The sequence below is a fragment of the Aulonocara sp. 'chitande type north' Nkhata Bay genome, linkage group LG2, assembly GCF_057382095.1.
Source record: "Aulonocara sp. 'chitande type north' Nkhata Bay isolate Kocher_YH1m ecotype deep benthic linkage group LG2, A_spYH_male_GT1.1, whole genome shotgun sequence".
NCBI classification, from domain to species: Eukaryota; Metazoa; Chordata; class Actinopteri; order Cichliformes; family Cichlidae; genus Aulonocara; species Aulonocara sp. 'chitande type north' Nkhata Bay.
The window spans coordinates 5,082,705-5,100,000 of record NC_141345.1 but is presented as its reverse complement, the minus strand read 5'-3'; the positions used below and the strand labels follow the sequence as shown (position 1 = coordinate 5,100,000).

The 17,296-nt window shown below is 40.8% G+C and overlaps 2 protein-coding genes across 6 annotated transcripts in view; one reads left to right on the top strand and one right to left on the bottom strand.

Moving 5' to 3' along the window:
* Positions 1–2,250, top strand: part of ubxn1 (UBX domain protein 1) — a 14,443-nt gene extending 12,193 nt beyond the window's left edge. For all 4 annotated transcript variants that reach the window (XM_086303825.1, XM_086303843.1, XM_086303816.1 and 1 more), the window contains exons 7-10: positions 806–857; positions 942–1,064; positions 1,339–1,522; positions 1,659–2,250. In XM_086303825.1, coding sequence (XP_086159951.1) covers positions 806–857; positions 942–1,064; positions 1,339–1,522; positions 1,659–1,699 — 400 coding nt within the window. In that variant the 3' untranslated portion in view covers positions 1,700–2,250. The remainder of the gene's footprint in view (positions 1–805; positions 858–941; positions 1,065–1,338; positions 1,523–1,658) is intronic.
* A 649-nt stretch (positions 2,251–2,899) lies between these two features.
* LOC147337322 (pre-mRNA-processing factor 39) lies at positions 2,900–14,906 on the bottom strand. Of its 2 annotated transcripts, none has more exons than XM_086303794.1 (15): positions 14,821–14,906; positions 13,374–13,615; positions 13,129–13,254; positions 12,890–13,008; positions 12,431–12,598; positions 12,004–12,184; positions 11,642–11,746; positions 8,819–8,948; positions 7,846–8,000; positions 6,910–7,036; positions 6,525–6,796; positions 5,914–6,098; positions 5,749–5,823; positions 5,319–5,484; positions 2,900–4,239 (listed from the first exon to the last, which is right to left on the bottom strand). In XM_086303794.1, the coding sequence occupies exons 1-15, from the start codon at positions 14,879–14,881 to the stop codon at positions 4,168–4,170; spliced, it is 2,184 nt and encodes a 727-aa protein (XP_086159920.1). In that variant the 5' UTR covers positions 14,882–14,906; the 3' UTR covers positions 2,900–4,167. The 2 variants fall into 2 exon arrangements, with proteins under 2 accessions (XP_086159920.1, XP_086159929.1); XM_086303803.1 differs by having other exon boundaries at positions 8,831–8,948.
* Between the last annotated feature and the right edge of the window lie 2,390 nt (positions 14,907–17,296).

Sequence of the window (17,296 nt, the reverse complement as noted above, 5' to 3'; positions counted from 1 at the left end):
ATGTTACTCTGCCCGATAATTGTCTCCCAGCATAATCTCATGACAGATGGATGGGCTGTAGAAGAGCATCAGCACAGCAACAGGGCTGGTATCTGGTGTCTGCTTGTGTGAGGAGGAGCACAGCCAGAGCCCTACAGAATCAAGTTTAAACGGCTATTCTTGTGCATGTTTCTGACCAGACTGTTGGAAACAGACAACGCAAGGATGACATGAGGGTCCCAGTGATGTTACAGGGATCATAATGTTTGCCACACTCTTTCACGTCTGACACATGTTCTCAATTTGAAGCTTCTTTAATCTGTGGAGAGAATTTGGGTGTTCTCTGGTTAAAAGTCATAAAGCTGCACAGTGCTGGGCTGTGAGCTGATACCACTAACAGATTTCAAGCCCTTGTTTCACCCTCGGTGAAATCATTTTCTGACAGTCTGGTGAGAAACATGCACAAGTAACTTACTGTGGTCACTTCAGCTGAGCACTGGCACACAAAAGAGCAGATAGCAGTCATGCTGTTGATTTTTGTGATGTTTTCCATTGTATTGCAAGCCTAAATACTGTGGATTTATTCATAAAAAAGCTAAGCGTTTCACTGTAACTAGTTGTTCCCATGAACCCTTTTTGTTACATTCAATTGTTTTGTTTTTTTATAAAAAGGTAACAAATAACCCAGGAAAATTTTTTATCTCCGCTTTACCTATTGGAAAATGTTCGCATTCATAAAGATTAACTTGTGTTTGATTAAGTAACTTTGTTCCTTTGTTAACTCTGGTTGCTGAGTCATTGTGTTGCTTATCTTTATTACCAACAGGCAAAGGGTTAAAGAGAAGATAGCAAGAGACAGAGAAGAAAGAGCACAAAAGGTACTTTTCAAGTTTATTTTCCATTTCTGTATTCTTCCACTTCTGGTGGAAACAAGAACAACTTGGACTTTTTTTTCTGTGAAGTTTGGAGGTATTGCACCCTCGAGCACCACTGCGTCATCCCACCCTGGCCAGCCCAGTCCGTCTTCACCCACCAGTCAGGGCCCTCCACCCACTAAAAAGGAGTATGATGAATCCAGGATACAGGTACCTAATTCATACTTGGTTTTAAAATTTTACTTTACATGTATGTTAATAAAGTTTGAAGTCTGTGCCCTTTGAAACAGAACGTCACAGGTTTCGATAAATGCATATATAATATGTGCACAGAGTCTTCAGGCCTAACAGGGTGTTTAGAATAAAACGGGTGATAAGCAGAGTGTGCTTCAGGGCTTAGGCCTTTAGATGAAAATGAATCCACTAAACTGGTGTTGCGTTGAACTTTAAAATATGTACTTTAATTTTTGCTGCTTCTTCACAGGTCCGTCTGCTGGACGGCTCGACCATCACAACAGTCTTCAAGGCCCAGGAGCCGCTGGCGGCAGTGCGCGTCTATGTGCAGATGAACGGCAACACGCCCGAGGGTCAGGACTTCACGCTGCTGTCACCTTACCCCCGTCACGTCTACACTGAACTGGATATGGAGAAGCCCCTCAAAGAGCTGGGTGAGCTGGGAATAGCATTAGGCTGCCACTTAGCTTAAACTGGATTTGGTATCATCACGTTATAATTTTAATATTTAGTGAAGATTAAAAAAAATCACAAATTGAAATCAGACTTGCTTTGGTTCTGTGTGTTCAGGTTTGGTGCCTTCAGCTGTGCTGGTTGTTGCCAAAAAGTAAGAACAGGAGGATCTGCTCTGTGAGCCTACCTCACCACTTCCACTACATCGACACCAGAGATACCAGAACATGGACTGATCCACAAACAGAGCTGCAGTCTTTTTCATTTCACCCAACAAGCCAGATAACTTAATACAAGCACAGATGTGTAATTCCTCTCGAAATGATGATATGGAGGAAATTGGTTCGACTATCAAAAAGAAAAAGGCTTGATTGAATCCATCCTGTTCTGCGCTGGTTTCACCGGCTGTGGGTTGGTGTGTGCAGTGAGCCTGATAGTGAAGATAGCTGGTTTCTGACAGATACTGCTTCAAGGAGCACCACTCATAGTTTCAACACATTAAAGACAAAAATAGAGAACAAACTTGTTGAGTTTTAACCCGATCCATAAAAACACCTGATTCGGAAAGGACCTTAAGTTTAATCCCCACAATCTTCCTGATTTTGTGACAGTTTGCCTTTTCTTTTTTATATATAAGTTTAAATATATCAACAGCTATGTCTACCTGGTCACCAAAAATCTACTTAAAATAAAGCTGACTTGGAAAGTTTGTTACTTGTGAGCTTTGTTCATTTAATTCTGCTCATCATCTCCATCCTACTTTATATGTTCCAGTTATCACCAAACAAAAGGTTCAGCTGAAGCTGTGGACGGTGTCATTAGTTTTGTAGGCGTCTCATTGAACAGATAGAGAAAGACAAATTCCGACCTTGGGATGGGGATAAAGTTTAGAGAAGGGTTGGGCAATTTTCCAGTGAAAGTGTAACATCTCCTGTTATCAGTAGAAGTTTATAAAGAGATAAAAATAACATTTAGCAGAATCAAGTCCAGATTATTGATGCAGCCCTCCACAACGGTCCGACATAAACTTTGGACTTTTAACTGTATTTTCATAAGTTTTATAACTACTGATAAAGCCCTCCCCCATGCTTCAAAGTAATTAAGTAATAAACAAGTGGCTGACAGAAAAGTTTGGTTTTTTTCCTCCACTGTCTACAAATTTTTTTTCACAATTTGTAGTTGATGTGTAGTTAAACTTCCTTAGAAAGGGGAGTTTCTTTGGTCCGGCACACTCAAGATTACCGTGTGTTGTATTTAGCCCGCAGTGCAAAATGAGTTTGAAACCCCCGGTTTAGAGGATCATCTGTTAATCAATATTCAAGGTTAATAGTCCAAAATTCAAATGTAAACCCAAAGTGCTTCAGATTGTCTGGGGATCTGGAGCTTTTTTAATACTTTCTTACAGATTTGCAAAAAATTTAATAAAGTAGGTCTTAAGCAGGAAACCATATTTACACAATCTTGTTGACTTAGTGATTTTATCTCTGTGTAAAGTCTAAAGTTGACTCAAGTGATTTTCCTCTGGGTTTTGTAGTTTGCCACAGATCCTTTTCCTGCTGCGACTCACTCCCACATTACATGTTTGGCATTTTGTCCACATTTGAAATCAATACTTAATCCACCAAATAACACAAGTTTTTGGACTTTGTAGTCCTCACTAAACAGCCACTGGTGCTGGCATTATACAAGACAAAAATCACAACCAGACGCTGTCAGTTTAACTCAATTTGATATGTACAAGTCTAACAATGTCCACGTTACAGATGGCCTTCCTTAACTTCAAGGTTGTTTTTTTTTTGGCTATTAAAAAAAAAAAATCCTCAGCATCTTTTTTCAGTAAGTTTTAAATCTTGTGTCTGAGTTTCAGCCCAGATCACAGTCGCTAACCAACAGCAGTCCCTCTTCTCACAGAAATTATGCTAGTTTGGCTAAAAATAAAAACCCACGAAGAAGACGAGCGCTTTCCCTGTTTGCATGTGCCCATCCAGCCAACACTTTATTTTAAACAAAGGGCATTCTCTTTCTTGTAAATGCTCTTTCTGACATGTAAACTCCAGATAATGAGCAAGGCACAGCGACCCGAAACAGGCCACCAGTTTTACAGTGTGATATTTGATTTTTTGCCCCACCCACTCTAATTATGAACACACAAGCAGAAACACATGACACAAAGAAACAGTGTTGTGACACACTATAAAACACCTTTATATACATTAGAAAAAAAACATAGCCTAGTCCGTGGAATGGTACAAAATGTCAATCATACATCACCTGTGAAGTTGGATGATTTTAAAACACGAGCAAAGCGGTCAACTTGCAACGAATACAAAAATAGTTCTGATTAAAATTCAAAGACACGCCACTGAAGATGAGCGCCGTGTTTCCTTTCATCTTTCCACCTGCTGTTCAGGGAAAAAAAAAAATGAAAAGATGATCTTTTAAATGACCATAACTCCTCGTTTTCATAAATCCAGTGAGACAGTGAGGTGACTGAGAGGAAGGACGGAGAGGGAAGAATAATGACTGGATGAACTTTAGCAGGATGAAACTTCTCCACAGTCTGGAGGACTGTTCAGTTCAGTTTTATTGTTCAGTGGCCTGATGCGGTCTTTTGCTGTTGCTCTCTCTAGCTGGGTGGATAGTAGCCCTGGTTGTAGTTCCAGGTGTTCTGGTAGCCGTAGCTGCCGTATTGTGGTTGCTGGAGAAAAACCACGACAAACAGGAAACAGGATTAAAAACATCTTAAACTGTGCTTTGCTACATTAAACCAAGCTGGAACCTCGGGGGCTGAAAAATCAAGACACCTCTTGAGCGTCCACTTGAAGGAGCATCTAGTCATTCTCAATAGACTGTAGATAAATGATGGCTACAGCCATCATTAACATAGCCCATTAGTTTCTGAACTCCAAGCTTAAATCTTTAGCTGCTAAACTCCATCAATTTATTTTAAGCCCCAGTCACACAATGCTTCCTGGGGCAAATGCTAAAAATGAATTTTGTCAAGTTGGTCTGATTATCCGGGACAACATATGTTTTTTTCAAAGGACTGGTGGTTGTAAGGGGTTTCTGACAGCCCTATTATATGTGCAGCACTGGTAACGGTCATACAGCCACATCTATTTATGTTTGGCCCTGGACGGCAGGTATAATGGGACCCTCACTAGTCTATAGGCCTGTTTGGCTAGCTCGCAGGAGCATATTACGATGGGTTCAACTGGGCAGGAGGCAGGGGTACACCCTTAATAGGTCACATATGATCAATTTAGAATGAACCAATCAACCCAGCAAGCCTGTTTTTGGACTACGGAGGAACCTGGAGCACCCGGACAGAACCAACACAGGCTCTGGGAGAAAATGTTAACTCCACACAGAAAGACCCCAGCTGACCAACAGATTCAAATCCAGACATCTATTAGAGCTAAATAACACACTAATAAAATACGAGAAATTCTCATCAAAACTGAAGACAAAAACTTCTTTGGATGGTCCGTTTACAGAACAGGTAACATTATTTGGCAAATAATTGCATTAAAAAACAAAAAAACAACACAATTATCGGGTATCTGTATTTGTGCTATTAAATTAGATCTGAACATTTTCAAACTAATAGGAGGCTGTGTTCATCTTCTATATGCAGCCTCAAACCCATCCTAATCTAACAATTACATAATTTACTCTCGGATTAATAAAGTATTCTGATCCTACTCCACTATTAATAAAACACAGGCAGACATGTTAAACCACATAATACAGAGTTTATATAAATCTGAGTGTTACCTGGTACCAGCTGCTGTATCCTCCGTAGCCAGTCTGTGCGCTCATATCGGCGCCCATCACAGGAGGAGGCGGCGTGGTGATGGGGACGTGCGGCATGGTAGGTGGGACTTGTGCAGACACAGCAGAGCCGTCATCAGTTTTGCTCAGCTTCTCTGGATCTTCATCCCTACAGAACGAAAATCCTGAAAGCGTGACTTTCATTCTAATCAGTTCACATCTCGTTTACTCAGCAAAAATATGCATCTAGACCTCAGCTGTTATACATGTTTATTAATGAGGCAGATGACAATAACATGAAGGACTATTCTTTAAGAAAAATAAATCATCTAGAAGTGAAACCCCACCCCTTTAAGGCATTCAGACTACATGTTAAATAATACCAGGGTTTAAGTCCATTTCACATTTAGTTAGTCGTTCCTCCCTCTCTCACCCGTTCTCGGCTTCTCTCTTTGTTCCACCGAGCTCCTTCAGCAGCTTCTGGTGCTCCTCGTAAACAGACAGCACACTGCAGAGGACACACATATAAAAACTGAAGAACCTGAAAGGGTTTAAGGGAGCAGTTTAATTTAAAACAGTTCTCTTTCTGAACTCTGACCTCTGGATAGAGTTGCTGTAGTCCTCTGCGAACTGTAGGCCTCTCTGTGAGAAGAGGATCTTGGTGTGAGGTTCGAGAGGAGCTGCCAGAGCTCGTGTCACACACTCCTGCACCGCTGAGGCTGAGGCCCAGGGGTCACCTGAAACCTCCAGCTCCAACAGGTTCATGTGCAGTTTATCATTATCCTGAGGAGAAGGATAATGAAAGGGAAGAAAGAGGATGGGGGCAATTAGTACCTACTTTAAAAGTCCACTAAAATTTGAATTTTCTTTCTTTCTGTTTTTTAAAGTTTGCTCAAACAATACAGGATGCAAAGCTTGTTTGTAAACACAATTTACAAACTGAACATCATGTGTGTATTCAGTGAGATTTAAAACATCTGATTCAACCTACGAAAGCATCAGGAAAATGTTAACTAAGGTCCCAGATCAAGTGAGCAATACGGAAGACTCTTTTTCAGGGGTCGACTCTGATTGTTTTTGCAATCAGAGTCGACCCCTGCTGGTCATTACAAAGAATGCAAGCATCGTCTTCACTTTTCAGCTTACACAAATTTATGGTCTAACATAATTTCTCTGGCAATATGAATGAATTGTGTTCTGTCATCTCACCGGACTAATTTCCAGCGCTTCCTGTAAAACACTGCGGGCACTGCTGGGGTCCCTGCCCAGTTTTAGCAGCAATCGAGCCAGCTTGATTGAATAGAAAGCGTGTAACGTGGGCTTCTCTTTGGATTCAGCCACCGCCTCCCTCAGCAAGGCTTCCGACTGATCCAGCTGGCCGGCTCGTCTCTCCAAAGCAGCCCTGCGGATACGGACGACCGCCAAACCTGGCAGTTTTTTCTCCAGGGCCTCCAACACTCGCCGAGCTTCAGTTAAGTCACCTGATAGAGAAGATGATAAGCTTTCATGACTGTCCAGTACAGCCCTTAAGTGTCTGTTAACATTCAAGAATAAAGAACAAAGGGATGGGTGGGTGTTTAATGTTTTGTCATACCGTGCCTCTCCTCAAAGGTCGCCCAGTGCATGTGGATGTTGGGTTTGTACGCCAGGTGGATTTCACAGGCTCGTTTATAAACCGCCCGGGCCTCGTCCACGCTCTGCGGCTCCAGGTACTGGATGTACTGAGAAACACACACAGAGATTCATGCAGACTACATATGAACTCAAACTGAAGTTTAAATATCCTCCAGTGTTATGTGAAGTTTTACAGACTTTGAAAAGCCAATTTAAGCACACATGCATACATGTCTTAACTGCTTTTTATTTTTTATATGACTATTCAAACAGCACCGATGTCCCGTTTTTGGGGTTGCAGGAGTTAAAGCTGTTAATGTAGAGTTGGTCATCCTGAGGCTGGAATATTGATGATGTTGCTGACGGACGTGTATGCAGAACAATATTTGGTGATGGCAGGTGTTTACTGACTGGCTTTTTTCTAGATGCAAATCTACCTAATTCCTAATTTGAGCTTTTTCTTTTTCAAGGTGGATCAGAAGCAACTATGCTGTCCTTGAGCCGGATCTCATTGAATTTGCACTTACACTTATTAGATGGAAGAGACATCAAGGGTAACAGGGTCATTTTGATCCTCTGCATTTTTAAAAAGTATGTGTTGTTTTATTGTAATATTTCTTTATTAGTAAATTCTAGTATATATTTTACCTTTACGATCTGTAATGAAATAATAAATAATTTGCAAAACTGATAAAAATAACTAAGACATAATTTTAAATACTAACTTTGATTACAAAAATTTATTTAACTTCAAGAAATGACTTCTCTGGCTTTGCTGTTTATTGTTGCTGAATGGGGCCAAAAGGACCCACCTGGCAGTTTTAGTGTTAAGGCCTAAAATTCTGAGTTTAGGGAGAATTTAAGGAGATTTTAAATCAACCTGCAGAAAAAAAGTGTATCTGCAAATCATTCTTACCCTGGACCAGAATTCCTCATAGAGTGCGCAGGCGATCAGGCAACGTTCAAAGAGGATGCGAACTCTGTGGTCATCTTGAGCAGCTATAGTGTCCTCCAATGGTTCCTGTGGAGGGGCCATGACCTCCGACTCCTCTGTGATGGCCTGGTTTGGATCTAGTATGACCGAGGTGTCACAAAGCAGTCGCACAGCATGGGCAAACAGTTACAAAAACATCTTTATATTTGTTTTGATACTTGACCAGCAGGAAACGATTAATGACAAAGAGAAGCCCTCTTACATGGGAATCAGCTAGTAAACCACACCCTCCTCCTGGTGCCATCAGGACTGTGCAATTATTTCAAATGTAAATTCAGATACAGTGATTGCCTCCAATAATTATTAATACAAAATAATCAAGACCTGCAATGGGGCTCTCATTTCATCTTGCATTATAATTCTAATCCTCTCTCTTATAACACAGTTTTGTGCCTGTGTAAAAGCCCAAACTCATTCCTCACTGGCAGGTCAGCTCAAGGCAAGATTAGGGAAAGAGATTTTTGGTTGGAAACACTTTGGTTTTAATGGGTTTGCAGGATTAAACTGCATACTTATACAGACCCCCAGCTCAAAAATGCTTATTTATTTATAGGTGAACCTGCTAAGTTAAATGTATTTTGTCATATAGATTTGTTACATATAAGAGGGTTTCTCTTTGCCTAAATGCACTGTACTGTACAGCGCTTTTTTACTTTGAGAACTTGATACATCCACCCATTCCTACAAATACTTTTTCCCCCCATTATGGCAACTGAGGTTTCAGGGATCGACCCACTGACATTGTGATTAATAGAAGGTCAGTGGTTCTCCATAGCCACAAGCAGATGAGGATATATGATTAAGCATTGTAGATAAACATGTTATTGCAACCGTGTGGGAGCCTGTTTGGAACACTTCATTTAGATTCATGGAAACCAAAAAGCCTCTTCATCACCTGTGTAGTCACCTTGGCTGGGGTCTTTCGTGTCCTTGTTCAGCTCTGTGATCTCCCAGTCGAGGTATGAGTGCCAAGTGCGGAGCTGGAGGCGATCAAGTGGCTTAACGTGGAAGTACGGTCGCTTGATCTGTAGTCACAGAATGCGGAGGGAGCATCTTTGTTAAAAAGGGATCTTAGTTTAAAACCTATGAAGCCAAGAATTTAAAACTTTCTGATTACTGCCAATAAAACCTTTAGGTTTTTTTCCTCCAACTGTCTTTGTCAAAAATCTTTTTCTTTTCTTTTTTTTTTAAACACCTACAGTGGCTTGCAAAAGTATTCGTTCCCGTTGAACTTTTCCACATTTTGTCACCTTACAGCCACAAACATGAATCAATTTTATTGAAATTCAACGTGAAAGACCAATCCAAGGTGGTGTACACGTGAGAAGAGGAACGAAAATCATACATGATTCCAAACATTTTTTACAAATAAATAACTGTAAAGTGGGGTGTGCGTAATTATTCAGCCCCCTGAATCAATACTTTGTAAAACCACCTTTTGCTGCAATTACAGCTGCCAGTCTTGTAGGGTATGTCTCTACCAGCTTTGCACATCTACAGACTGAAATCTTTGCCCATTCTTCTTTGCAAAACAGCTCCAGCTCAGTCAGATTAGATGGACAGCGTTTGTGAACAGCAGTTTTCAGATCTTGCCACAGATTCTCGATTGGATTTAGATCTGGACTTTGACTGGGCCAGTCTAACACATGGATATGTTTTGTTTTAAACCTTTCCATTGTTGCCCTGGCTTTATGTTTAGGGTCGTTGTCCTGCTGGAAGGTGAACCTCCGCCCCAGTCTCAAGTCTTTTGCAGACTCCAAGAGGTTTTCTTCCAAGATTGCCCTGTATTTGGCTCCATCCATCTTCCCATCAACTCTGACCAGCTTCCCTGTCGCTGCTGAAGAGAAGCCCCCCCAGAGCATGATGCTGCCACCACCATATTTGACAGTGGGGATGGTGTGTTCAGAGTGATGTGCAGTGTTAGTTTTCCGCCACACATAGTGTTTTGCATTTTGGCCAAAAAGTTCCATTTTGGTCTCATCTGACCAGAGCACCTTCTTCCACATGTTTGCTGTGTCCCCCACATGGCTTGTGGCAAACTGAAAACGGGATTTCTTATGGTTTTCTGTAACAATGGCTTTCTTCTTGCCACTCTTCCATAAAGGCCAACTTTGTGCAGTGCACGACTAATAGTTGTCCTGTGGACAGATTCCCCCACCTGAGCTGTAGATCTCTGCAGCTCGTCCAGGCCTCTTGGCTGCATTTCTGATCAGCGCTCTCCTTGTTCGGCCTGTGAGTTTAGGTGGACGGCCTTGTCTTGGTACAGTTGTGCCATACTCCTTCCATTTCTGAATGATCGCTTGAACAGTGCTCCGTGGGATGTTCAAGGCTTGGGAAATCTTTTTGTAGCCTAAGCCTGCTTTAAATTTCTCAATAACTTTATCCCTGACCTGTCTGGTGTCTAACTCCAATCGAGAATCTGTGGCAAGATCTGATAACTGCTGTTCACAAACGCTGTCCATCTAATCTGACTGAGCTGGAGCTGTTTTGCAAAGAAGAATGGGCAAGGATTTCAGTCTCTAGATGTGCAAAGCTGGTAGAGACATACCCTAAAAGACTGGCAGCTATAATTGCATCAAAAGGTGGTTCTACAAAGTATAAGTCAGGGGTAGGGCTGCACGATTTTGCATAAAATGAGAATCACGATTTTTTTTGCTTAGAATTGAGATCACGATTCTCTCATGATTTTCTTTTCCAATATAAATATTTATTGCACTTATTAACTGCACATCAACTTCATAACAGTTGAGACTGAACATAAAAACAATAAATGTCTCACATTTTGTCGTTGCCGCAAAATGTTGTACTGTTGTAATTCCGTCTCCACTGTTGCTTGACACTGCGTGTATACAGCAGGTAGTGCAACAATAGAAAAATAGTTGCTGGACGGCACTGTGCAGCGTTTGTCTAGGGTGTTGATCATTTTCCTAAATCCCTCGTTTTGCACAGTGTTGATGGGAGCCATGTCTTTAGCCAGGTGATAAGTGATAGCCTCCGTAATTTCTTTGTGCCTGCGAGAGTTCGACGGGTATGGGGAAGCGCTGTATAAGGTTTCCGTTATTGATGTTTGGGTGGTTGACCGGGACGGATTTTCTCCATGCAGATTATGTCCCGGATCAAAATGTGATACTATCTTCATCTGTTTTTTTTCTTTTCTTTTTTTTTTTTTTAAATCCTTGTCATTTGGAAATGAGATCGCACATAAGTATGAATTGAGATCGCAATTTTCTAACGATTAATTGTGCCCTACTCAGGCGGCTGAATAATTACGCACACCCCACTTTTCAGTTATTTATTTGTAAAAAATGTTTGGAATCATGTATGATTTTTGTTCCACTGCTCACGTGTGCACCACTTTGTGTTGGTCTTTCACGTGGAATTCCAATAAAATTGATTCATGTTTGTGGCTGTAATGTGACAAAATGTGGAAAAGTTCAAGGGGGCCGAATACTTTTGCAAGCCACTGTAGGTGTTTTTTACTTTCCCCAATAAGGGCTCATTAATATATATGTAGTTTTCTACCAGGACCTAATCTGTTAATCATCTCTAATAACTCTTACATTAACCCCTTGATTCAGGACAATGTTCTACATTAGCACAGAAATAGGAAAGCACTTATGAATAAAGGAGAGAAAATAATCCCTCTACTTCTCCTAGATTCTCTTAGATAGAGACACAAAAACTACAGCAGCAGCGAATCACAGAAGGACAAACTCACGGCATCTTCAAAGTGCCATCTCTTCCGGACTTCTCCCTCGTTGTCCTGATACACTTTGTCCCTGCGTAGTAACACCTGCTCCCTAATCTTCTGCATCAATTCCTCCTAAAACACAGAAAAAGCATTTTATTAGTCAATGTGACCTCCGCATTAATCCACATCACACACCTCTAATCAATGTGAGGCAGGTGGATGTTACTCGCCTCTGTCAGTGCGCCCCAGGGTGGCTGTGGCTACAATGTAGCTTGCCATCACCAGTGTGTGAATGTGTGTGTGAATGGGTGGATGACTGGATATGTAAAGCGCTTTGGGGTCCTTAGGGACTAGTAAAGCGCTATATAAATACAGGCCATTTTACTCACTGTGTCTGTGCCCTCGGGTGTGGCGGGCTCTTCCTCACCCGGCGGCCTCTCCTTCTCCTCCTCCTGCGATTGTTCGGCTCGTTCCGCTTTCTGGCTCTGACGGCACAGCTCCCTCAGCTCCTCGTACTCCTCTGGAGAAAGCACCTCTTTAGGTTCATGGTTGTTCAGATGCTCTTTAAACCTGACAAATAAAGTAAGACCTCAAATTAGATTAACAAAAGAGGAAAAGAAGAAATGAAGGAAGGGACAGAACAGTGGAGTTATTTAGTGTTGCCCTTAAAAGATACAAAACCTAGCACATGGGGAAATATTTTAACAACTATTAAAAGTTCAGTAAATTAAGAAGATAACATGTGGTATTCTAAAAGTAAAGCTGGTAGAGAAAAACACATTAACATCAGCATAAATAACTGGGTGGTGGCCGTACTTGTCGTAGTGGGTGTTGTAGAGCTGTGTGGGGACTCTGAGGACTCTGTCCAGGACGGCTGTTGCGTTCTTCATGTTGCCCTGCTCCTTCTCCCACTCAACATACAGATCCCAAAGCCGGTCCGAGTGGAAGTCCAAACCGGCTGCCGCGACAGCATCCTCAAACACACTGATGGTTGTTGTGAAACAAATAAAAGCATGATAATCAGCTTTCAGTTTCTCTTAACCAAATCTGATTAGATTGGTTTTAAGACCAGGAAAAAAAGATGAACGTCTAAAGACTTCTTTTTTGGGAATCCTTACGAAAAAAAACAGAGCTCTTGCTGGAAAAAAGAAATTTTAGTTGTATGGGGAAGGCAAAGGCAGAAAAAAATGAAACTAAACAAAAAAAAAAAAAAAAACAGGAAAAAAAGAGGAAGGATTAAAAAGGAAGTAAGATCTGGTCTGTGTGTATGTGTACCTGCGAATCTGCTTGGGTGACTCAGGAAGGTTCATGTCTAGTGTTCCTAGCAGCAGATTGATGTAGTGGATCCACAGATCTACACTGAGAGGGATTGCCTGAAGACCCTGAATGCACACCTAACACAACACAGGACACCCATATATGTTAACTACCTAAATAAAGCGCTTCTAAATAGCCTTGAAAGTATTATTATATAATAACAGTAGGACAGAACAGTAAAAGCTCTCTCGCGTTACCTCCTCTGCTTTGTCGTTAAGCCCAACGCGGCGCTCCAGATCAGCAAATTTCTTCCAGTAACCATAGCAGAGTGGATAGCGAACAAGGAAGGCTTCTAGTGCTCTACGTGAAGATGTGACGTGACCCTGAGGAGACACATTTAATCCAAGTGTCACACGAAGCAACTCTAAATTTCTTCACCAAAAATCTCTTGTGATCTCCGGAAAACAAATGTATCAGAGATCAATCAAAGAAACAAACACACCTCCTGCTCACAGTACTGCAGTAGGTCAGTCCAGGAGGTGAAGTCTTGAGGATTGTCATGAGCGGCCTTCCACAGACGCTCAAAGTCTGCAGGTAGCTCCCCTTCTTCATCCACTGCGGCTGGTTGCATGGAGAAGGAAGCAGGGTCGGGGCCAACAGGAGTCTCAGGAACCACGGCGGCACTGCCGTTCTCTTCCGTCATTTCAGGTAGAGGTGGCGCCGGAACCTCAGGAGCTTCCATGGCTGAAGAGGAAAAGATCAGGGGCATATCTCAATATATTTAAGACCCAAAATATGTACGATACTGAAAAAGATACACTTTTTGGTTGAACCAAAAACCCAAAATGCAAAACATTCTGAGCCAATATTGATGTTTAATACAAGAATTTGACTGACAGCTGGTGCCAGCAAAATCTTATTGTTTACATTGTTTCTGTGATTATTTAATCTGCTTTTAGTGCCAGAGAATAAATCTCTTCTTTATGAAAACTTTTATAAAGTCTGACAACTCGTCATCACATGGTCTCAAAGCATTTTGATGTGACAGACCAAAGAAATGTTGGCCACTGACATAAATGGTCATCTGTCTATGTGTTAACCCTGGGACAGACCAGGGTATACCATGCCTCTTGACCTTTCACAGATGAGATTTGAATTATTATTATTTTAATTATTTTTACAAAAGAAAAAAATCCAACAGCCTACCTTTTACAAATGCCCATAGTTATAAATTATTTATACTCAAAAGACTACAACACAAAGAAACACCCGATAAAACTCCCATTATGACATCGTTTCTGTTTCATCTTTTCTTTGTTGTTCAGCAGGTGTGATGAAAAATAGAAAGAAGACTTAAAGAAATACTCAGCTGCTTAACTGAAGTTACGTAACTCATTCACTTTCTGTTTCTTCTACTTCCTGAATAGTTTTGAATGAAAAATGGTAATAACAGAAACCATGCATGAACATGTAAACTTTAGAATAAAATATGAAAAGAATGGAAAGAATTATCTACTGCCTACAGCTGTGATTTATCTAGTAAAAGGCCAAATAAACTCAACTAAAATGAGTTCGTACAGTATTTTGTTTTGTTTTACCGACTCCTGTCTGCGCCTGCAGAGATGCTTCATTCATATAAAGCTCAGAGTTTTAAAGCGCCTCTGGGCTGTTTTTGACAGACTACAACTAACTTGTCGAAAAAGGGTACACAACAGCAGCCAACAGCTGTATACCCCACCCGATCGTAACTTAGTGAAAGTAAAAGACAGACTGTTCTCCGTGCAGGTGAATTCACGTTAGCTTAGCCTAGCATGTCATGCTTGCACCCACAATGGCTCCAGCTGGAGGCTTTGTTTTTAAAAACGCTGGCTGATTAAACCAAAGCTCCACCACATCTGTAAAACAACTACCGGATACGAACTCTAAATTCACCACCGTTAATCATCTACCTGAAGACTCTACCAGCTCCCCGTTGCCGCTCATCTCCTCATAGCCCTCCGCCGCCGCCATGACGGTAAACGTCTGGCTGACGTCATTCAGGCGCGACAGGACGCCTAAAACAACCTACCACGCTAAAAGTGCAACATTTACATTTTATGGAAGCTTTTCACCGCCACTGAAAAAAAGTGCCATCCACAAGTCATGCCATCCACTATGATCACAAAATTTTACATTTTTGATATAACAACCTAAATCTCTAAATTTTGATATAATAACCCCAAAATTTGAGACAATAACGTGAAATTTGGATAAAATAAGCCGATAACGACAATTTTTAATCTTACCCAAACGTTCAGTATAAAAACCTGAGATTTTGACACCCCAAATATTGATAACCCCACATTTTTATATAATAAGCCGAAATTTTATTATTACTCAAAGCTTCAAATATTGATATAACCAAACATTTTGAAATGATAACCTCAAACTCAAATTTTTTATACATAACTTGAAATTTTCAGACAACCCAAAACGTTTATATAATCACTATAGTAATTAGTGGTGTAGCCCAAGTTGTTAATTTAGTTTCAACTGGAAATGGAGGTCACATAGACAAATGATAGTATATGCTCACAAAAATAAAATACAGAATATGTCTTATCCAGGTTTAGTGTTTGGCAACGAGGTTGGCTTGTAAGTGCTCTTTTTTTAAACTTTAAACCTGACTTTTCTTATTTAGACTATTTTTGTTTTAATTTTTTTCTTATTCCTTGTTTTCATATTTATTGCTTGTGTTTGAATTCATATTCTTGTTGGCTTTAACTAATCTAATTTCACTGTACCTGTGTTTGAATAACAAAAGATTATTGAAATCCACTGGTCTATGCGTTTAGAGACTTCACGATCCATTTTTTACATTCCAGTCATAGCTGGACTGGCCATCGGGCATACCGGGCATTTGCCTGGTGGGCCGATGGTAATTTTTCGTTTTTATATGGGCCGATGTTTTGTTGTTGTTGTCTTTTTTTCCATAACCGTGTAAACAGTGAAAGGTGGCGGATTGGACAGATGCTGGCAGACGTGTAAAAATAACTCAATTGTTTGGTAGTGGCTATGGTGGAGCTTTCACAGATTCAGTAAAATTAGTAAGCGGTGGAGGCCAGCAGGTGGATGGGGGAAAGGACTGGAGGTGGAGAGACCCAAGGCGGCCGCCAGTCCGACTGTCAGGTGAAATGAGCTTCAGGTAAGAAGTTATGACCTGCAGTCTATGTGGGTCAAACCAAGTTTAGGTGTAGTTTATTTTCATTGTGTTAACTTTTTACAGTCAGTTACAATACTCGTACTGTGTAGTAGCTAGCATGATGGAGTTTCTGTACAGTTGGGTGGGTGCTATGATGTTACTGGTGAACTTTATTTTATTCATATGGTTAGTTAGTAGAGTTCCCAACCGTGCCATAAAAAACGGAATCCTCTGGTATTCAGAGTTAATATTATGTGTTTTGTATTGAGCTGAAAATAAACAAAAAGACAAAAAGCTGGAGTTATTCTGTGTCTTTGCTGCACAGCTGCCTCTTCTTCTCTCACTCTCCCCCCTCCCTCTCCTGCTGCTACTTCAATCATGAAACTGATCAATGATCAGTTGATCTGCGTTTCTGCCGCAAGTCCCGTCTCTCTTGCTTGTTTATCTCCCGCTTTGCGCCAGCAAGAGGAAACTAGCGGAGGTCTCGTTAAACAGCAGAAGCGCCTTTAAACTTGATAAGCTGTTGTTAGAATTTATTTAATATTACTTTCTAGTATCAGCTGATGTTTAAGCTGCTGGTCATGATATCGGTTTGGTTATCTGGTGAGAGGGAAACATGAAGATGAAACCAGGAGATGTCCTTACTGAATCATCAGAGCTGAACAGGTGATGGAGAAACAGGTTTACCTTTTAGGTGACATGAATGGGTTGAAGGAAAGCTATGAACTGTTTCTGAGAGACAACTTACACCAGGATCCTTTCTGTGTAGCTGACAGCTGGTAACTGTGCAGGGGCGGGTCTAGCAAAGTTTTGCCAGGGGGCAGGTAGGGCATTAACAGGGAAAGGGGGGCACAAAGAAATACTTTTCTTTCTTATTCTCATTTAAAATTTCTAGCTTTTAACAAATAATTATCTGAATCTTACAACCAAAGTTTTCATCTGATGTCAAATTTATAGAAATCCATTATTGTACATAGTAAGTTTTTTTCAGGGTCCCAAGATAATTTCTTCAGAAGAAAGTACTGTACATGATGCCAGTATTTTCCCACATTTTCTAGATACTGTTTGTGTAAAATGCCATCAAAAAGTCAGTTAAGTTTTATTCTTTCTCACCTGTCTTTCTGTCTCCTTTCACTTTTAAAAGGTTGCCATGTTAGAAAAAATATTTTGCCCTGCCATGTTTATTGATGTGGTAAATAAATAGTTTATGAAAATATCACTAAATCTGTCATTTATTTTTTATA